The sequence below is a fragment of the Centroberyx affinis genome, unplaced genomic scaffold (assembly GCF_046629955.1).
Source record: "Centroberyx affinis isolate AG114_WGS23_722 - 3 ecotype Tasmania unplaced genomic scaffold, CSIRO-AGI_Caff_v1 ptg002858l_1, whole genome shotgun sequence".
Classification (NCBI taxonomy): domain Eukaryota; kingdom Metazoa; phylum Chordata; class Actinopteri; order Beryciformes; family Berycidae; genus Centroberyx; species Centroberyx affinis.
The window spans coordinates 1,224-24,400 of NW_027280993.1; the positions used below are offsets into that span (position 1 = coordinate 1,224).

The following is a 23,177-nucleotide window of genomic DNA, read 5'->3' on the forward strand; positions in this document are numbered from 1 at the left end:
TTTTTAGCTCATCCCAAGAGGTTTTGCATTTGTTCAGCTCTTCTGCTTGACTACAAATCTATACGCAAACACCCATGATCAGTGTTAACTCCTATTTGGTTCACTGTTGCCATAGAAAAATTATACCCGTTTAGCCTCAGCAGTTGATGGCATTCCACAAATAACCAGCAGTTGGAACAAAACAGCGTAGGTTGGACTCAAAGTAAAAGTTTAGAATAATGTTACAGTTTTATAATACCCATTCTATTTGGGCAAGAGAGCATCAGTGCCTTTCATTTATCAACAGTCCTCTCTTTCATTCAGCATGGGCAATGATGTTCCCCTCTATTTGACAATAGATAAAGATAGAAGAATGCAAGTAACAACCCCTACTGTATAGTGAGCAGGGGGCAGGTGGACAGAGAAAAGAACTCCCTTAAGTGAGATGGTATAGGTTCACTAATGAATGGTTCCAGATTGTGGGAATCACGTTGGTAGTAAATGAAACAAAACAATCTGTTAAGTGGTGTCTTAAGTCTCATGCAAAATATTGGATGCCACAAGCATGCATTTACCTGGTACTGAGGTCTACCGCACGCTAGAACTGGAACAACATTCGTCTCCAACGCAAAATACCAATATCCAAATATATGATCTGTCCTTTTTACATTATTTACAGTGTGTAGCTGCTAAATGTAAAATAGATGATTGTTCCTTTGATTCATAACTCACCTAGTATACCTTAGCTTTGAAATGTGAAACCTAATTGTGCGAAGAAAAAGTCAGTGTTCTACTGTATATTCAAATTAAACCATAGTGTTCTTTCAGCATCATGTCACAGATAACAGTTAAATAGATAATAAAGGAATTCTACATAGTTTCTAGGTGTCTGAAATAGAATTTACTTCATATTCAGTCTTATTGTGCAATAAAATTAGGTTACTGCTATGTTAGTATGATATAACAATGAGGTGGTTTACGTTTTAAGTGTTTAAGTCAGACGGCACAGTATCTACTCATATGGAAGAGGCCTGACCTCTATGTTTCTGTCCGAGTGGATCTCATGCACTGGGGAACGGAATTCCCAGCGAGAGAGAGAGAGAGAGAGAGAGAGAGAGAGAGAGAGAGAGGGAGAGAGAGAGAGAGAGAGACAGAGAGTGTGTGAGAGAGAGAGAGAGAGAGAGAGAGAGATGCAAGTCCCACACTGAGGGGAAAATACATGACTAATTCAAATCTGCCTGTGAAACTGAATAGATAATCACTAGTGGAATGCTGGAAGGCACTGTTAGATAGCATCTCTCTTCTCCGCAGCAGAACGGGCCAGCGAGTGCGCATGATTATGTGTCTGTGTGTCTGTGTGCATGTGTGCGCATATGCCTGCATGCTTGTGTCGTCGTATGTGTTTGCGTGCCAGCTATGTGTGTATGTTGTGGTGGTGGTGGTGGTGGTGGTGGGGCTGTGCACTGGACCTGAGGTTATCATGGCCTGGGAACCATATCTTTTCGCTGTGCCAGACAAGAGAATTATCTTCCACAACAATCTCACTGGGAGCCATCTCTACAGACACCACCAGCCAACTCACCCATTTCTCAACTTTCTTTACTGAAACAAAACATAAATTACACAACATACAAAGCAATTCTAAGGTCTTTTTTTCCAATAGGTTATAAGGCCTATAAGAAGGCAAACAAATGACATAGAACGATATATAACTCTTTCATATCACGGTAGTGAATAGTGAAGATATATAATGATATATCACATTGCACAAGTTGTCATACTGTATATGTACTGTCCATCAGATGATATAATTCAACACAAAAATGTACTCTGAGGTCAAAATATGATCACACACCATGGACAGATGTTTTACTTACATTCCAACTGTAGAAAATAATACACCTTCATGTGTGTAAATTGACAGTTTCTTCTTGGTAGGTCCACTCTTTGCATTACATGTCTAACACCTCTGTTTAAGTAACATGGGATTCTATGGCATGATCTCGTTCATTGAACACAGCAGCTTTAGGGACATTGTTGATTAAACAAACCAATCTGAACAGGCCTCATTCCATAGTAAATCACTAAACAATATAATGCTGACTGCCAGAACATGGATCAGATCTGGACAACAATGTGAGAGGGAGGAGGCACACTGGTGCCAAGGTTGAAGCTGCAGTATTTCGAGATGCATGAATCTGTCAGAGAAAACCTGCGTGCTACAGACTGAATTCTCCTCCCTGGCTCCCTACAACATTGACTCACAATTCAGTATTGACTCACAAACCCAACTGATTCAAATGGTCGTCCACTTCATACAAACTTAATGCTACTGTTTGACCATTTCACCTTGTTTTGGTTTCTCACGTTGTTGCATGCAAGTCAATTTCATAACCGGAATAGCCATTATACCTCACAGAACAGGTTTGTGCAGCACTCTTACTCAAACAAGGAAAAAGTACTCCTCTGACTGAAATTGGGCTGTGCTTTTTTTTTTTTTTTTACAGTGTGAGCAATACAAAAATGATTAACTCAACCGAAGAAGTCTTTTTACAGCTGACTCAAAAAAAAAAAAAAAGACGTTATTTTAGGTCTTGGTCAATGCATCAACTTCACTTTAGTTCTCAGTGGATTTCCAGAGGTAGGCTGTGCTCTTTCCGAATACCCAATGAGTTGCCAGCACAGTGCTACAGGGGTGGTCTCAGGGGAGGAGAGGGGAGGGGCTCTAACACAAGGCAGGTAGACCGCAGCCTGCCTATCTACAGCTCCCAGCTGTTTCATCTGAACGACAAGCTCTCCATGAGACGCAACCCGCAGCCCCTCGGCTTGATAGGATATGAATACCCTGTCAAAAGTGGTTGGTGAAATGATGTAAATGTTCCATTGATGTTACGGCTATTGATTTGTTCCCTGACCCGTCATATCACGACTAATGGCAGGCTTCCAAGAGGACAAACCTCTTCTTCCGAGAACCATTGACTCACAGAGGCTGAGCAGGTGGATAGAGAGATAGAGAGGACAAGAGAGGGATGCGGAGAGCGATGGAGAGAGGACTACACTGAAAACGTGAGACCGGGTGAAGAGGGCCAGCATGTGAGAAAGAGGGAGATAGTGCAGGAGAGCTAGAGAGTGAGGAAAGAGGAGTATGAAACATTGAGAGGGAGGAGGAGATCCAGACACAGACATCAGTAGAGCAAAAGATGGTCTAACCAGTCTGTGATCAGTGCTAGAACGGATCTAACTCGAGGGTAATGCTGACAACAGAGCCTCACAGACGCCACAGCCCATAGCCGAGGCCTGTCATTACTCAAGCTCCACACATTCAGAAGAATACAACAAGCAATCTCACATAGCAGCACAGCAAGATCTCAGCTTCTGGACACAATCATACTACTAGGAATGACCCGGCTTGGCCTTGCAAGGGATAGCAAGACTTTGCGTTCCTTTCCAAATGACAAATTGAAATGAAAGAATAAAACAATCTCAATAACTCCAGGACATTCAGATGGCATGATTATGGGCGTTGCAGAATCCGAGGGAAAGAGTTCATGACAGTTGACTCAGTTGGAGAAGCATGATAACTAAACGTTACTAACATACAGGAATTGTAAAGTTTTTTTTTTGTTTTTCTTTTTTTTTTAAATCCAAGTCTTCAGTCCTCTTGCTGCTTCCAATCACACTCTATATTAACATTGGTCCTTTACTTCAAAGTCTCTTGTGTATGTGTGTTTTTATATTTTCTTCATCATGGGACATGATCATCCGATGTTTAGTGCTTCTAAGAAAAATAGCTGGTCCTTCAGAAGAGTCTGTGTATCTCTATTTCTTAAATGGAGCTAATCTACTAAAATTCTGCCAGAAAGGAGCCTGGCCTCTTTTGGATTGACTGAATTCAAAAACCTCTCCTTGTGCCATGTCCTCCGTTACCTCATACTGCCCCGCGCTGAGGGGGTCCTGGGGGGGCGGGTATGAGGGGGGCGTGCACCTGTTTACACCTGGGAAGGCAGGTGCAATAGAGCAAGAGGGGTGTGGGGGGACAAGGAGGCAGTGCAGGGCACAAAGCAAAGAGAAAGGAGGAGAGGAGGTGGATAGCAAAGAGGAAACATCGTCAGTATTGCGTCAGGAACAGACACTACAACACAACATCAAGTCATGCTTCCACAAAAAACAGGCACAAAGACATACATAATGAATAGTCAGTGTGTTAACATTCCTGCATATTAAACCTGAGATATATGATACAGTATGATCATATGATGATAGCTGAAATGGTAGATAGTGGAATTCAGCTCTAGTAATGACACAAGGGAGACTAAAGACGCTATTCAAACAAACTCCGTAGCAGGCAAACAAGAGAACCAACGGATTACATCTGATACAATGATGAAACCAGGCATTTGGACAAAAGACATTGTTCTTCCGTGTTTGCTGACAGCACATTTGTTTGAATAGCACCCTCAAGACTTGAGAACACAAGAGTGGCAAAAATAGATCCAACAGAAAGCTGTTAATATGCATTTAACTACAGTCTACAATGTAGTTTAACTACAGTCTACAAGCATCACAACTATGCTAGTGTAATTAAAAACTAGGTACAATCAATATTTGGAGATGAAATATTCAAAAGTTGCCATGGCATCTTGGGAAAAACAAGATGAAAACAGTGTCTTTTGTTAAGGGTCTTTTCCCAAACACTGTTTAGCAGGAAGGGTTCGATATTTGTATTAGTGAAACCTGTTTGTCTTGGATAGTCAAGATAATGCTTGGAAACAGATTGAACAGTGACTGCATGCTCCAATGCCAACGCTAATCACAACAGCTCCCAATGCTGCTTAGCAGTTGCCATGGCATCTTATTGCGCTAGCTCTAAGTAGAACTCTAATGCATATACCTTTATCATTTTCAAACCATGTCCATACAACATGGCCCTCTTTCTCAAGATGAAATCTATAAATGAATCTGAAATTCAAGAGAGTACTTCACCTTGTGCCAGCCATGTACACATACAGCACTTAGAAACACACAACATATACTTCTGACAGACATCTACAGGGATCCTAACGTCAGAGAGAACATTCCAGCAGTGGTCATTGGTTAATTAATACCTTAATGGATGGTCATGCTTATTGTGAAACTGGCAATAGCAACAACAGTAAGTAATGGTAAATGTACATACATCTAGACTGGCACTAAAATGGCTATATCTTAAAGGATGACACCAGCAGTTTTGACATGTGGGTCCTTTGTCTCTCTTGCCTTGATAGGGGCAAACATCTCGATTAACATGTTTGGCATCTTTTGCCATTACTGAGATAGTCGGTGGCCATTGGGCAAATTGATCACTGCCATAGTATTTTGGTGTATCAGATGTTAAACCATAACTTAAACAACCTGTCAAGTCACAAAAAAGACCATATTTGCTGAAAATGACATGGTAACCTTTATGTTTCCCAGCCTTTAAGGTGTCATGTTGTTCCATTGTGCTTGAACACACAATGTGAAGGAAAGGCTTCTCTTCTTACTTGCTGGATGCTGTATGAAGACATAATGCAGCAACTACTGACAAAAAATGGCACCTCAGAGGTAAGTATGGTATTTTCCCAAAAGAGGTGATTTTTGCGGGTTTCTCGGGGTGTTTAAGGTAGATACACTAGATGTGAATGGCAGTGATAAGCACAAAAAGCCTCCCCTAACAGCTCAGTAATGCAAAAAGATTCCAAACAATTGTCTGAGGTACTAAAATGGTATCAAGATAAGGAAGACATAGGACCCACATGTCATAAACACTGGTATTGCCCTTTAAACTTCATACTTCATGCAAACAGCCCTCTGTCTTTTCATTGATGCTTAACAGCTGTTTTACAAATCAAATCAAGTCATCTTCATATATGGGCTGAGAGACATTTAACTCAAAGGAAACCAAATGTTCAAAGTAATATACTGGAAAGACATAAATCCACTTTTCTAAGTTATTTAGTATACAGCTAGTCTAGGTTCATTCATAAACAAAGTACGTGTGTTTAAAAGGTGTAGAGAGTAAAAAGAGAGCAGGTAAGGGAAGAGTAAACAGCGATGAGAAGACAGAGCACACCAGCGAGGAAAAGAAAAGGGAAATCACCTGATATCTTCTTGTTGCCTCACCTTTCTGTTTGGTCACCTTTCTCACCGTCATGGCCGCCTGCCGCTTCTGGTACTCAGAGATCTCAAAACCTAAACAACGCACAATATCGCACATTCGATTAATGTTCCACATGCAGGCCTGTAGTGCATGTGCAAAAGGCTAAAATTTAATCAATAAGCCACGAGAACCCGTTCTTTACAGTGATTTTCAAACAGTTTAGAAGCATTGTTAAGCACAATGCAATGCTTTTGCTTTTCAAAAATTACGCTGTCAAGTGGCTTATTGCTCTTATAAAACAGCACTAACACACCGTTATATTATACAGACTGAACGAAAATATCCAATGAGACTTTAATTTATAATCAGTAATAATTCAACAATAATTAAATAATTCTATGTACAGTACATGGAATTACTGTATATTACATTTCAGTGGTATTTGTGGGGAACTCTCGTTAGGCTATATGTTTTGTGGTAAAGTCTCCTTGTAGTGTGCTGCAGCAAATACTGCACATAACTGAAGCTCCTATGCCCATTGTGAATGAAACTAATGCTTTCCAAATAGGGAGGCGCAGAGAGGTGCATGACTAACCGATTTTCTCATCCTCCTGCACCATCTTCCTCTCCTCGTGGAAGGCCCTGAGCCAGCGGATCTTCTCCTCCAGCTTCTTGGCCAGAAAGATGTGGATCTCCTCGCTGTCTTTGTTGCACAATTTGAAAGCGTTCTTCACACTTACATTGAAGTCATCGTCACGCCCGTCTATGGCGTCCCGCACCTCATAGCGATCCATGTCGATGCGCCCCTTATAGTACAGGATGTCCCGGCGAATCAGATCCTATGGGAGAGGTGGGGATGATGTTTATTAGTGTGTGTGTGTGTGTGTGTGCTGGGCCTCAGAGGTGTCAGCATGAATGCATCTTTTCTTTCGTATCCTGAGAATCTGTCTTAGGCAACGCTCTCCATCTGCTGCCAAACACACACTTACAAACACCCTCCGCACACACACTCCTCAACGCGATATTCCTCGGCACATCTGCTTGTCACTACAATGTCAGAAAAATAAATGGTAGGAATTACCATTTTAACAGTGACACTTATGAGATACATTTGCCAGCAGCGAGTATAAGAGAAACCCTGTATAATGACTGTATGTTAGATTGGGTCAGTGCTGCTGAATGAGTGTGTGTGAATTGCAGTAAAAAACAATGCTTATCTGAAATTCTTTAAACTTATGGGTTGCTTTCATAGTTTTCGCTCCCAAATGAATTAAGGTGAGGCACCAGAGGTGAAAATGGCAATTTTAGCTAGATTGGTCAATTCTGAGATATAATATTTTTCATAAAATACACAAAGCAATAATCAAAAACAACTATAAATAGTTATTTTACACATATTCATATCAGCTGCACCAGTACACCTAACACAAAAATAGACTTTAAGGAAGTACTGCAACATAACCATTATTTGCAGGAATGAGACGCTGCATGTCCACATAAAACAATCTCCATCTTAGTCTATTACATTGGGGCCAAATAACAACCACACTCTAATGTTAAGGTTAAAGAAGGTAAAATGACAAAAAAGAAGAGATTATCTGAGCCAAACCTCTAATGAGCGTGCAGAGATGAATCTGCATCTCTGTGCTGATAAGGAAGAGATGAGAGAAAAAGAAGGAAGGCAACATGCAACGCACTACAAACACACCCTGAGGGCGGCCAGTACACATGTTGTACTGAGAATCCTGCAGAAGGAAACGCAGAACAAAGACGTGGAATTCATAATTAAGTGTGTCCTGGAGCCATCTTCTTTGAGTGGACCAGAACAGAACAACACAGGCAGGCTCATGTTAACAGCACGCTAACACATGTCGTGGTCGACAGACACGCTGCTGCACTTTCCTGGTGCCAGAGATGTTCAGCGCTGATAGCAGGGGAGAAGATGAGGACAGAGAGGAGGACAGGAGGACAGAAAGAAAGGCAGAAAGGATGTGCATGTGTCCTTTTGTATGTTGTGTGTTTGTGTGCAATGACTGTTACTGTGTGTGTGCATGCGCGCGTGTGTGTGTGTCTCTGTGTCTGTGTCTCTGTGTGCATGTATTGTACGATCCAGCCAAGCGTGAACATCCCTCTGACAGGAGACCAAAGCCTTGGTGCATTAGGGCCCAAACTATCACGGCTCCATTTTGTGACAGGCGCTGAGTGTTTGGACAGGTTTTCACTGAGGGGGCTGCAGCTCATATTATGTAATATGTTTGCAGCTCTCGAGTAAGGTTGTGAGAAGTCAAATTGTCTTCTCACAAGTCCTCAGAATGTCCCTACCACCAGTATACGATGATGCGCGATGCACGATGATGAACTTTTAAAAACAGAAGATGAAGGCGCTTGTCAGCTTATCAGCTTGTTTTCACCTAACAAAGTCCTCGGATAAAAGGGAGAAAGTGAACAAAGGAGAGAGAAAGAGAGAGAAGATTGAGAGCGGGGGAGACAGAGAGAGAAAGAGGGAGATTTACCTTCTTACAGAGGACCAGCTGGTGATCAAAGAGGAAGAAGACTCGTTGCTGGCTACGTCCGTATGGCTGGTAGATCCATGACAGCTCCCCTGTGTAGATTAGCTCAGAGCTCCTGTCCAAGATATCGTCCCCCTGGACACACACACAATTCATGAATGAATTCAGGGATACCAAAGAGATAATTCTTGGACTAGAATATGCAACCGCTCACAAACACAAACACACAAACACAACCAATACCTCCCAGTCCAGAACAGAGGCTTGCCACTGGGCGATCTTGTCAATGTTCTCCAGCCTCCTCTTCCTCTCGTTGATCTGCTGAGTGACGTTCCGCATCACTGCCAGGGCCGCTGCCACGTAGCGATAGTCACTATGGAGACAGCACACACGTTATTACTGTTGGGGTATTAAAGGCCCAAGTTATAGCCTTTGGAGACAGGCCACTCATTAAAAAAGGAGGATATAATGTTGCAGCAGTGAAAGACAGGGCACAGCCTATTAAAGACAGAGGTCATAAACTCAAGTAACAGCAGTAACTCAACTGGAACACAGTCAATACAACATACCACTATTTAATTCTAATCAGCCACCGCCTCTCTCCACAGTTAATTCTGACTCTTCTAAGCTAACTGAGCTCGGTTTATCCTTCTGGCTTAGACGTGCTACGCATCCAATCCTGGCTGTGGAAGATAATGTGCATATGTGTGTGCAAGTGTGACAATGCTGTGTGTGTGTGTGTGTGTGTGTGTGTGTGTGTGCGTGTGTGTGTGTGTGAGAGAGAGCAGGCCTATATCTGGCAGATTCTGCACAGCTTCTAACAGTCAAACACTGTGATCTGGCAGGCCCAGTTGGGAAAGCTGGCACCTGTCCCTCTCTGGCTGGGAACGTGTGGTTTGTGAATGACCTGGAGCTGGCGGAGACACGCTGCCTCACTCACACTGTGTGTCTGTGGGTTTGCGTGCCTGAGTTTGCACATCTGGATGCAAGCGTATGTGTGTGTGTGCATAAGAGAGCATATATGTCTATAATATTGTGTAATTTGCTTGTGTGCGGGACGTTCAACATGTGGAGAATGTTTGCACCAACGTGAGGCCGATTTCATACGTAATCTGTACAACGTGAGGCTGAGTTCATACTTAATCTGTAATGCATTTATGTTGGTACAAACTATGTAGGGAGTTCTACGAAACGATCCCATGGCAATTTATTGAGATGAAACTGATTTGATCTGGTTATCGATTGTAGCATTACAACATAAATTTTTGTTGCAACTCAGTGATGAAATGTTTTCCTCTCTTCATAGAGAGCTGGTAAAAAACTGTTTTTTTTTAGTTCATGCATGCATAATCACTGAGTAGTAGAATAAATCCAATGCTTGCAACAGCTGCATCGCAACGCAATGCATCTGCAATGGAATGATGCATCAGTAATGGACGCTCTCATTTGAAATGAATTAACTTCCATCAGACAGTAACACATTCAAAAAATTAAGTGTGATCCTGGAATAAGCATACAGTACCTGTGCTCCTGCGCAGTGTATTTGAGAAGCTCAGCCAACTGGAGTGGATATTTGCAGATTTTCTGGACGGGGGTGAGCAGGAAGCCATCTATGGCAATGTCAATCATTTGCTGGAGGAGGCGACAGGCCTCAAAGAAGTGCTGGTACCTGCCATCCCTCATCAGCTTGCTCAGCTCCATACAGGCATCCAAGTGGTTGTTACAGTACTCTGAATAGATCCAGAAACCATCTTGCTGTGGGATAAAGGTGTAGAGAGGTACATGATCAGAGGGGAAAGAGGCAAGAAGACATGAATCTTCTTTTGAATACAACACACTGGGGAGAAGCATGCCAATATGGACAGTGTGTATGAGTCTATTCATTTTTTTAAACTGAATTTTATTTCAAGTGGGTTGAATAAAGGAAAATCCTTGGGAATTAATTATATACAGTTTTGTACTATGTCAGTTCTTTACATGGTCATGGCATGAGTGTGCAGCAATTAATATGTGTGTGAGTGTGTATACGTATGTGTGTATGTGTATGCATGTGCTTACATGTGTAAGAAAGTGTAAGTACTCAAAGAGCTATAGATTTTTCTCACCCAGGCAAGTTGACTCATCACATCACTGTGTGTGCGTGTGTGTGCCTGCAGTGTTGGAGGGAGTTTCACCACATGAAGTTAAACTAGTAGTTTAACTGCATTTTGCAGTAGTTTGGTGGTAGTTCAACTAAATTTCAAGTTGGATAGTGTTTTGAGAAGTTAATTAAAAGAACAAAGTTGCATTTTTTCACCATTTCATTATTATTTTTTCTTTTAGTTTACTCATTATAAAGCTTGTTATTTATTGTTACATTAAGTTTACATTCAAGATAACAAAGTTAACATTCCCTCCACCTTTTTCTGTGAAAAACACAAACTGGGTTGTTTGGTTTGGGTTTAGGTCCAGACTCTACTTCTGTGGTTGACAGATGTCAGAAGTGTGATCGACATTATATAGACAATAAATTCAACATTCCTTGAACTCCTTCCTGTGATGAACTCAGATGGGTTATTTGGTTTGCATTTACGTCCGGACTTTATATTCTTGCAGGCAGTTGTTGGATTGTGGGCAACACAGTGAACATTTGTTGTACTTTATTTTACTTTAAATAAAGTACAATTTTTGTTAATATCCTGGTATTGTTTGCAGTCATGTGATTTTGTATTATATGACATTGCAGATGTAGATACGATCCCTTTTGCAAAGCAGTTTGAATGACTTTTTCTAAGTAACTTCAGTTAACAAAGTTATATTTCTCTTGAGGGTAGCTGTGCTAGTTTAAAACCCTTTATAATGCAAAGTAACTGGTAGCTTGTAAAACTATGCTTTCAAAGCAGCGTACCCAACACTGTGTGTGTGTGTCTATTTAAACTCACGTGTTCTAGGAAGCAGGGTCCGATCTCAGAGAGGTGGGGCTCCTCTGTGTTGTACTGTTTCTCCAAGTCTCTAACAAAGCCCATCTGGAAGCGGTAGATGTCCTCGATGTTCCCAAAGATCACCTTCAGCTGGTCATCATTGAACATGTCCACTCGCTTCCTGCACTGGCGCAGGTAGCCCTGCAACGAAAGGGTTTAGTTTTTAGTTTAGAACTAAGGTTAGGTGCCCAAAGATGATACAGTACAGGGGTGCCAAAACTTTTTCACATGGAGCGCCTGGTGCTGAAATGTGATTGGCTGGAGGGCCATGGGGCCCAGAAATGTAGCAAGTAGGCATTAGCTTCTTAGGTCTTACGTCATCATTATATTTGTTAATGCCTGGCAGTAAACAAGTTATGCCAAAATAATTCGTCAAATATAATTAATTTGTATCAACACAAATATCACTCTCTAGAACCCTTTGAAGGGCCAAAAACAATTTTGTGGAGGTCTAACTTTGGCCCCAATTTGGCGGTCCCATTCTTGTGGTTAATTAAAGCTATGCCCTGAAGCTTTGGCACACTGGCAGCCAGTTTTTCTGCGAGAGGTAAGTCTTTGCTATTTCACACTCCACCACCCAGAATTCCCTCTGTTGCCTCTGCGATGTCAGTAAGTGAAAGTGCAAATAAACATACTCAACCTTTTTTTTTCCTTCTTGAACTCAAATTTAATCAAAATAATCATGATGAAAGCAGTGATTCATAAAGTCTGGTTCCACATTGGGATATCCACCATTTGAAAAATGTGATACCTATTTTTAAACATGATTGATGGCACAAGATTAAAACAAATTATGCTATTTTAAGATAGTGGGCATCTTCTTTGTTTGGCAAAATGGTAACACTTTCGCAGCATGAACATGAACATTTCTAGTGAAGTAATTATCATATCAATGCTTTTTCTCACTATTAGTTTTGACACATACAATGCAAGCCTATGTGGGTAAAACACATACTTTGCTAATGTCATTTTGAGTTTCAAGCAGGAATGACAGATCAATCTTTAACTGTATCATATTCACACTGATAAAACTGTTATATTTTATATAAAACTGTTTATATAAAAACCTTATAGAATGCTGCTTCAATTAATTCCCACATATCTGGACTGTACATGTAGGCCTATGCATGTAATAAGCTACACAGTGGACTAGTAGTATGCTATGGAAAACCAGGTCCATCCATAATAGGTTCTAGAAATTCACAATTAGATGAAACCTGCATTTACACAAAATGAGATAAAGTATAGTAGCTCACAGAATTTAAGGAATGAAACGGTTAATAATTAAATGCTTTATTCCAATATAATTTATGAAAACATAAAACAAATCCCAATTCATTATAACCCAAAATGTATCCATATTATTATTATTAATTACCAAAACATATACAGCTTCAAAATACTTTAAAATTCATGTTAAGCTGTATACTACTACTACTAGTAATAATGACAATAATTGTAAAGCACTTTTCTTTTCTTTTCTTTCTCTTTCTTTCTTTCTTTCTTTCTTTCTTTCTTTCTTTCACTTAAAGTTAAAGCACTGTAAGATAAAAGGAACATAACCACTATAAAATGACCTGGGCATTTAAAAAAGTCTTGCCATGCTAAAAATGAAAAGCAATTAACGTTATCTTAACATTTGTTAACATTGTAACACTAAATGCACCTTTGCATCCCACTGAAACTGAAATGTACTGTGCTGGTATATAAATGACTTTATACCACTAGCCAGAGCCAAGGCTTTTGTTTCATTTTCATTTAGATATGAATAGCTAGCTTTCTCCCAGTGAGGCTGCTGCCACTGCTGAGTGCAGTTGACATCCTATGATTTCATATCTAACTAAAAGAGAATGTGTTTTTGGGCAAATTTGGGTCTGAAAGCGTGAGAGAGTCATTTGCATGTGTCTCACACTGACAGTTGGCAGCCTTGGCCTACCATCAAATTCTGCCAGATCCTTCTGTCATATGCCTCACTTTCTTACCAGTTACTGTACCTTTGCTGCTGCCTCTGTGGTGTGACTCTAAAGCGCGCCTTGGGACAGCAGTGCATACGTGTGTGTGCACGTGTTTAGTACCTCACAGATGTCCTTGAGGTGTTTGATGTAGTGTCTCTCTGTGCTCATGATCTCATTAATGACGTTAGCTCTCATCTGGTCGCGGTTCTGGAGGGGCGAGCCCAGACACAGGCAGTCATTGGTCGGGTCCAGGTGGCCGTTCTGCACCTCACTGGTCCCTTCGGCTGGCTCCACCCCCCCATCCTCCTGGTTCACCCACAGCTGAGGACGGCAACACACATGCACACATGCGCCCACATAAATGCATACACACATATACACCAACATCAAACACACACGCACACTTGAGTGAGAAATGTGCACAGTTAAATATAAATATTTAATAAAATATTCAGCAATACTCTAATGTCATACATCCCCATCATAGCATTTGTGAAAAGCTATAAGTATTCATACCACAAAATCTTTGTCATCTACATAGTGCTACGTATTTTTAGTAATAGTCAATCTGAGTATGAATGCACCCACGCATGTGAGCGCACACCCATATACACCCACTCACACACACAGCCCCATTTGATGAGGGGTGCTGGTAGTTTGGACAGTGAGTGAGGCTCTTGGCCCAGCATGTCAGAAAGGTGAGGGACATGCTGCCAAACACCCCAGAGTATAAAAAAGCCTCTGTCTGGGCCTGGTGCCCAGAGGATATTCAGTGCCCAACTCCTGCCCAATCTGTGCCCAGAAAGCTCCCCTCTACACATATGTATGCACACACTCACACACAACCTCACGTTTTTCTCTCCACGCACGCACACACACACACACGCCAACACACACACACAGGCCCACATACATAGGGTATTCCACTCAGAAAGGGCCAAGTGAGCGTGGTTTCAGATGCCCAGCAGCCAACACCTGATGACACACAGTTTGCCAAGAGAACATCAAAGAACCGACGGGTAGAATGCCAAACACAAGATGAGAAATGCAGCGCCACAGACAAGCAGAGTGACGGGTGGGAGAGCACTGACTGCAGACGAGGACTAGTAGCGCAGCATTAAGACTAAGAAATAGTCAGAGTCAATAGTAAATAGAGTAGAGTACTGAAAAAAGGACCCATACTTAAAATAGAAATATCCACGAATGTAAATAAGAATAATGATTTCAAAATACAGTAATGTATATATCTTTTAATTTGAGTGTAGACGTTTAAGAATGTCTTTACTTTTGACTCATCCGTTCTGCCTTTCTATCGGCCCCGTAGAGGATGATGTGCGAAGGTTATGGGAACGGTAATGTTTGGTAATGCTGGGGGAACGTTGCGTGGACAGACTGGAGCGGGCGGGTGGGCGGGTGGGCTGGATGGGTGGATGAGGCTGGGAAACGCACCTTTGACGTGGTGTTTTGGAACCGTGGAGTTGCTATGGGGTTGATATAGAAAACCTGTTTTGTTTGGGGCTGAGGAGGGTGGGGTTCCACCTTGGGGAGAGAGAATGACAGAACAGAAAGACACTTTTTGGTTGACAGTCAGTCAGCCTGTCTGCCCTGCCCTCTCAGGAGTGGGAATGGAGGGGTGGACAGGTGGGAATGGACATGGGGAGTGTCTGGGGAGGTGCTCTGCTGTAGGAAGCCTCTACCTGCTACGAGGACCCTACCGCTTCCCTCTTTAAGCCTTCAACTGCCATGTGAGAGAGGTATGGGAAAACATAACTGCATCAGACCTCTGCGCTAACACACTGTTGGCCTTATTTGAGCTCAGATACAGGTTAGATTACATAAACATGGTGTAAAGTGAGGACTTGTTCTGTATATTCGAGTGGCTTTCAAGGGTAGGAGTCGGAGGCGCTGCCAAACTAAAAAAAGGGCTCATCAGCATTCTTTGTTTTGTCCTCCCAGAACACCAGATAGAGGCACTTAGCTAGCTGTTCTCTGATCTCTTGTGTGTTATGTATTATTTAAGTAAGGCATTATTCAACTGTGTGCATGTGTGTGTGGGGAGGAGGAGGGAGGGCAAACATGTGGATATGTGTGTGCATATGTGTGTGAGGATGTGTATTTGTTTATTTTTTTTGTGTGTATGGGAAAGACATCTTGCGCATGTGCACCTTTGTGTCTGTGTATTTATTCTGCTTGTGCCTGTATTTGTGTGTGTGTGTGTGTGTGTGTGTGTGTGTGTGTGGGTGTGTGTTGTGTCTATTGTCAGTGGCCAGCCGTGGCTGGAGCTAACTCACCCGTACAAAGCTGGCAGGGAACCATCCTTCCTCCTCGTCAATCTGGCCCCACCACCAGTCCTTGTTGGAGGCGTCCAGCACCTTGATGACGTCACCGGCCTTAAACGCCAACTCCCGGTCCGCCATGGTCACATGGTCCCATACCGCCTCAGCGCTGACGATTGAACCTCCGCTTATCAACTGGAGAGGTTGGAGGGAGAGAGAGAGACAAGACAATATTCTATACTATATTCATGTTGCATGAAGCCACTGTTGTGGGAACACCACTGAAATAGCGTCAACAGTATTGCAGACACTGGTCAGGCCATAAATATGGATCCACATGATTGTAAAGCAGCATTAAATTGAATTTGGGGGTGATGGTAACACAGTACTCCCCCACTTGGCCTCATTTTCTGTGAATCCTTGTTCTTAAACCCACTCCGATTACTAATGGATGCAAATACACACCCTCAAAGCTAGGGTCCATTAGCCGCTTAGGGATCGCAAATAGAACAACACAACACAATAGCTAACACATTAGTCTACAACACAACACAACAAAACACAACAACACAAAAAGGCAAAGCCATTAGTGGAGGATGAAACAACACAGCGTTCGGAAGCACAGCACCAGTCTCCGCACAGCGACGGTAATTGGCCCATTATGACATTAGAATAATTACATGTGTTAATGTAATATAAATGTTGAGGAGCAAACAAATGTGAGGGGATAATCTCCCTTCTCTCATGCTGTCACCAGAGCTTGTTATTGTATCTGCAGCACAGTCTTTGACAAAACGTGGAAGGATGACTCATCAGATCTTTTCTATTGATTTTATCATCATGAATAAATAACGTAGACATTATGCGACACTGAAAATAAATGTTTAAATGCTGTAAAAGTGTATGTGAGCAGAGGCTGTGTTATGTGCATGCATGGGGGAGGGTCTGTGAGCGCATGAAAGCATGCGCCTGCCAGGTGATCAGTATTCTTCAGAGGGGCTTTGGAGAGGGTAAAGGTTATTCTCATTAAAGGGCCAGAGACAGCAGAGAATGTTCCTGAGAGGGACCCGGACCTCCCATCATCCATCTACCAAACAGCACCGCTATCCATCACACTGAGGAATAGCTTTGTTGTCTTGAGACTGCCATGCACACACACACACAGGCACACTTTCAACCTTTGAACCTCGCGCGCATCTGTGGCATAGCTCTAACTGTTTGTTCCAATTGTTCTCTCCGACGTGGTGTTCATCGGCATTCTCCAGTCCACAGCTAACCATGCATCCAGTCCCCGGGGCTGTGGGCTGAGCAGCCAGCTTTAACCAAGCCTGACAGGAGCTGCTTAGTCTCTAGGTATGGAGCTACCAACGGCCTGGAGACAGGGATGTCACATGGATGGACTTGGAATTAGTTGTTTACTTGCATTATAGTTCAGCATAATATTATAGTGTTATTTGTGTTTTTTCCTCAGCCACAACAGATGCTATATTTCCTTCTAAAGTCAAATCTTTTAAATTTGCCTCATCCCCAAGAAAACCAAATCCCTGGATGAGAGCACCTTTTGAAATGCATCTGATCATTACAGGGCCTATTGTACACCAGCACAATTGTACCTATGTGCTGATGCAGTGTGCGTGTGAGCGTGTTCCAGAGAGATAGCTGTTTGTGTGTGTGTGTTGCTAATCCAAGCCCCATGAGGATCTAAGCTCTCAAACTCAGCAGCTACATCGGCCCTTAAACCTGTGGACAAGCCCACCTCCCTGATGGGGTTGGGTTGCTGAGACAGCTATGGGGGATATAAACCAATCAGGGCGGAGGAGTGAACGTGGGGAGGGACATCCATGCCTGGAAGGGAAAGAATAGCCGTCGTCATGGCGACAGATGAGGATGCTCCACTGGTATTGACAAGATGATGGGATGAGGCAAGGACACTTCAGGATGCACCACAATATTCAAAAATAGGGGTTGTCTCTGTGTGTGCATGTGTATGTGTGTGTGTATGTGTGTATACACACATGGGATGCAGGTGTAGTGACCACAATATGATTGCTATAATCACTAAGTTGTTAAATATTAACATGACAAACCTATCGCATTAGTGAATCCATTGAAATTAACATTTCCATGTCAAGGAAGTGAAAACATACATAATGTAGGCCTCTGTATGCAGGTTTTAGATTAAAGGAGAGCTACCAGATGTCATTGTGTAGGTTGATTCAATCAGGTATCATATCGCATTGGGCTGGGAGGCCGGGATAACAATAGCTCTATATCTCAGACCTCTCCACTACAGGGAGAGAGGAGGATTACCGCAAAAACATGTGTCACGCTGCCATGGAAACAGGACCGATGAATAGTGCTCAAACGCGCTGGGGTCAATTCATTGTTGATTCAGGCAGAGGATTTTGATTTGAATCATATTTTTTTTTACAAATGGATAGTAAAAAACATGCAGGAATAACAAGTGGAACCCAAAACAGTTTCGCCTTACCATCCCCGCCCGACACCGGGACCTCCGCTTGCAACAACTCACACCACAGAGGAGCCTTGGCACTTGGGTCAGTCTTGCTTCTTTCTCCCCCACTGTAACGCCTGCTTGCCCTAATCCCCTCCTCTTCTCCCCAACCCCCTCTGCTTCCCAACACCACTCCATTTTCAGCCCCATTCACTCCAAGCACAATCTCCCCAGTCCCCATCAATCTGATGTAATATAGGTGACAGAAAGAGCGAGAGAGAGAGAGGGAGAGAGAGAGAAAGACAGATAGATAGAGATCCATTCACAGCCAATGTTCCTCCCTGCTCGTTCCTCTCATTTCCCCGTCCCTCCATCTCCCTAACGAGATCAGCACTGCCCTCTCCAATACATTGCATCCTTTCCCCCCCCTCTACATGTCTGAATAAATTAAAAGCATTACATAATCAATCTTTCCAATTCCAGCCTTGGAACTGCCTGATACCTAGCTTGATCAAAGGAAATACAGTAAATACACATACACACACATACACACAAACACAGAGGAGTCTGCCACGACACACTCTTCATTACCTGTGTGTCTACCAGCTGTAATGACCTATGTCATCGTCATGGTTACACTGCAGTTACAACATCAAAGATCAGAGGGTGAAACGGCCGCTTTAAACCGCAAAACCTGTATTTGGGTCAATGCAAATGAATGCAGAGGAATCTATCTCTTCGCTTGGAAATATATGACAATACTTTCCATTTCAAGTTCAATCACAGGAAGGGACAATGACTAGGAAATATATAAGAAACTGAAGCTAATATCATCTTTGCACCACAACACATCAGCATTCACTGCACTGGCAGCTCCACTGCATTCCAACATCCTCCTCTATCTATCCATAGCACAGCTGCACCAAAGCACCCACAGCATCCCTGAGCAAACACACACGCCTTTAGCCAGCCTTACCATGTTTGTGGCATGTAACTGTTCAGAGAGCGTATGCATGGAGAAGTCCGGTTCATACAATCATGATAATCAAATCCCTTTGGAAGAGGTCGAGGTGATGGTCCTCCGCGAGAGCTGAGCCTGAGATGTCGAGTAACGAGGTGCTGTATTCCAGAAAGAGGCTTCTCTTTCCGACGCACCAAGTGAGTCTCGCGGTCCGTCCTCCCTGTGTCTGCCAACCCTGTTATGTAATACACTTATGCCCTGAGTCTGGGAGCCAATCAAAGATGCTCTGCCTAAAACCGGTGAGAAATATACACACATCCACACACTGTTGTCTCGCTCACACACACCGTCCACACATTGACACTTCTGACTGCACAGCATTTAACAGAACTCTATTAGGAGGCACCTGCCCTCGGGGGATTATTTCAAATGTGTGAACACCAGGGACGCGTGCAGGACTCAGCTTCAAAGAGGAACTACAGATAACACTCACACAGACGTTCACACACACATACGCGGATGCACACATTCACACAGACACACTCGGATGCATACATGTGAACGCACATCTTTAAGTAGCACTCTGTTATAGCTGCTAGCCAACTGGGTGATAAGCGTAGCCACTGCAATATACGACATGCTGGGGGTCCCTGCTGGGACGGATGTTTGTGCATTGTACCACAGCAATGAAAACACGCTCACGGGCCCACATGCCACTGCATGTGATAGAGGTATCTCTGTTCATAATACATGGCTGCCACACACTTCCTACTGCCACTTATAGTACAACAGTTACCACTTAACTAGATGCACACATGCACACACACACACACACACACACACACACACACACAAAAACACAGACAGAGCACTTAGCCTTGAGTGTGAGAGAGCACATATCTTCAAAACCTAGACAGGTTACCAGCCCTATTAATAGGACTGCATGGACAGCTCTGGGATAGGCTTTTAGCATATCTATTTCTGACATTCATTCAACATTCATGACACCTGCCTCCAATCCTTTATTAGATTATGCCACTGCATGTGGGAAAAATGGAAAGGCATTTTTTTTCATTTGACATGTCTTTTCACTTGGAGAATTTTTTCCATCTGTTTAAGAAATATGCACATAGATAAAAATTTAATCTGTTACTATTTAGTGACCAGGTACAATAATGTGCAGGCTTCAAAAGCAGGTACACACTGAAATGTTGCAAGTGGGAGAATTCTGAATATTGTGGGTTATGAAATGGGAGCTGAGTGTAGCTGCATCTAAAATGGGGGAAACCTGGAAGTGATGGAGGCCCTCCTCTGTTAGGCCTAGCCCTGCCTGCTATTGGTTACTGTGCAGTGAGAGATTACAGTGATCCTTAGTGTCTTTTATCCTAAACCATGAGCACAAAGCTCTCCATTGCACCACCATTTGCTACTAAATATCACATTCACTTCACTGGAGAGATTTACTGCTACCCAGGCATTAGCTGTGATATTGTGGATGCTGTGGTTTCAATTTCCTATCATAGAAAAACAAGTCCTGACGCAGCAGGATTGTCGGGATTCAAAAAAAGACCATCGGATTCAATAATTATCTAACATTTGCACAATTACAACAAAATTTACCCATGCGCAAAACTGGCATAATACAACATGGAGGAGAGAGGGAAATCAACGTAGAGGGGGGGACATGTTTATATGCGGGGGATATGAATTCCCAGTCACCACAAAAGGTAAGAACATCACAGATCTGTATCCGCACAACTACGACCACCACCAGACACCACTAGCTGTCACAAACGGTGAGAGGACACAAGACATAACGGAGGATTCAGGGGGTGGGGGAGATAACAGAAATACATTATGTTGTACCAACGTCATTCATTTCAACGCGTAGCCGTGATGGAGCGCCGGGTGTCCCCGCTCTCGACCAACGCGCACTCCCTCTCTCTCCTCTCCTGTGTGAAACTGTGGTGCGCTGCGAACCGGGCCCCAAGCGCCGATCCATTAACGAGTACCGAGGATGAACATCAACAGCACGTTCACAAGCACCAGAACCGCGATCACCGTAAACACCGCGCACGTCTGGACGTCCAAGGCCATGGCGCAGCGCTGCGGGCCGATGCTGAGATGCGCTCTCAGTGACGGGCGGTATTCAGCTCTCCGTCTAGACGCGTAATAGCGGCCCAGAAATCCACCATTACAGTAAGGCAAGAAATGAAAAAAAAAGAAAAAGATATAAGCCTCTACGCCTCTTCACACTACGCGTTGTATATCATAAAGGCACGGGAACAGATGCATCATCCTCACCATCATCATCATCATCAGTCTGCACCGCGATTTCTCCTCGCTAGTCAACACCCGCCGGTGTTCGCCTCTTCCCCTAAACCGACCGACTCTCAGGCCAATAGATTCTCAAAGCACACAACAGAGAGGCTGTGCGCAGGCTGTTCGCTGCTGCCGAGCCTGCCTTCCGGTGAGTAGGGACCAGGGAGATCGGCTGTGAGGCTGAGAGAGGCGGTCCTGCATGAATACTGATCAGCGCTCCACTGCTAGACTACCGGCATCAGCCATCACCAAGAGGCAGGGGAGGGGCACAATCTGCCCCTCGCTGACTATATCGACCACAGAGGCCAGAATCATAACCTCATTCATCTCTCACCCCATCTAAAAATATCACCGTGCCATGGTGATTTATCATTTATCATTAACAGCCAGTGATGAAGGAGAATAAATGTCAGAATAATGGAATACGCTTTTCTCAAAGTGTTCACCATCTTATAATTTCATTGGCATAATGTCAGCCTTTTCTGCCAATTTCTCTGTGGGCATGCATCGATCAGATATGCCCGATATGATCTCTCTGATAATCAACCAAATTCACACTTTATTATCTCTGCTACAGGGCTCCCCGCAAACATCTCAGGGTCAACGGCAAAGGATTTAAAGGTATTAAAGGCCATATTACAGGAATTCAAATGTCCTCTATTTATAAACATATACAGTATATGATCAAAGATGTTCAATGAAGACAATGTTAAAAAATCCATCATCTTTTACGGGCAGTTTCAGACTAACTCAGTGCATCACAACTGGATTTGGTCTTGATTGGCTCCCCTCAATAAAGAATGACTGAAATCCTTCCATTCCGGCCAGTTTGCAGCATTTGAACTTATACACTCTGTGGAAAGCCTCCACTCAGCAGGTCTACCTTATTTGAATCAGATGAGCTGGCGTTTTCTGCCAATCAGGATCCAGTATTGTGACTGTTCTGCCCATGAGGACTTAGTCTTCAAAATGTAACTTTCAGTTCTACTTTTAACTAGGATACATTTGCAAAAGAGTGATAATAAATTAATATGGAATCTAACCCCCCCCCCCCCCCCCCCCCTTCACATACACAACGCACACAAAAAAACACACAGTCCCATTGGAAAGCATGAATGTGCCATCATTGGGAAATCCATAATATCCATGATGAATCTCACATTTTATTTCCCAAAGCATGTAGCCTATAGGTGCACACTGCGATCAACCCTTTTTCTTTATTAGGTGCTCGGGAAGAGAACCTCCGTAAGACCCGGACTCTGTGTCTTTTTTGCCACGCAAAGTGCTTAGGGGAATTACAGTACAGTAATTACGGCACTGTTCAGGCGGCACAGAACCACAGACCTTTTATGGGTTTAAAAAAACAAAAAAACACATTTGCACCCCTAGTGGTCACATATGGTAGTATTCTCCCTCGCAGAGAGACCAGATAAAATAGGGCCCCATGGAGAATTTGCGTAAAAGCGTGTCTTGTGAATAATTGAAACCTCCAATTGCGGATTGAATTTACTGACATGTACAATACGACTCAGGTAGTAATTCCTCTAGATGTATTGCATGATAATATGTTTTGTTGTTGATAAAACGTGAGTTTTTGTCTATTGCCTCGTGAGTAATTCATAGACGTCTGATGATGTCAAT

At 43.0% G+C, this 23,177-nt stretch overlaps 1 protein-coding gene across 6 annotated transcripts in view; it reads right to left on the reverse strand.

Annotated features, from left to right (window-relative positions):
• Nucleotides 1-2,468: 2,468 nt before the first annotated feature.
• The window catches only part of LOC139658252 (rho guanine nucleotide exchange factor 9), a 43,508-nt gene continuing 22,799 nt past the window's right edge, over nt 2,469-23,177 (reverse strand). The window contains exons 6-15 of one of the 6 annotated variants that reach the window (XM_071536332.1): nt 15,814-15,993; nt 14,972-15,061; nt 13,643-13,843; nt 11,529-11,708; nt 10,130-10,362; nt 8,851-8,980; nt 8,611-8,742; nt 6,693-6,936; nt 6,121-6,189; nt 2,469-3,974 (exon numbers count right to left, since the gene is read on the reverse strand). In XM_071536332.1, the coding sequence (XP_071392433.1) occupies nt 3,799-3,974; nt 6,121-6,189; nt 6,693-6,936; nt 8,611-8,742; nt 8,851-8,980; nt 10,130-10,362; nt 11,529-11,708; nt 13,643-13,843; nt 14,972-15,061; nt 15,814-15,993 (1,635 nt within the window). In that variant the 3' untranslated portion in view covers nt 2,469-3,798. Of the gene's footprint in view, nt 3,975-6,097; nt 6,190-6,692; nt 6,937-8,610; nt 8,743-8,850; nt 8,981-10,129; nt 10,363-11,528; nt 11,709-13,642; nt 13,844-14,971; nt 15,062-15,813; nt 15,994-21,080; nt 21,090-23,177 lie in introns of those variants that run through there. The other 5 variants (XM_071536335.1, XM_071536333.1, XM_071536337.1 and 2 more) reach the window with 5 other exon arrangements.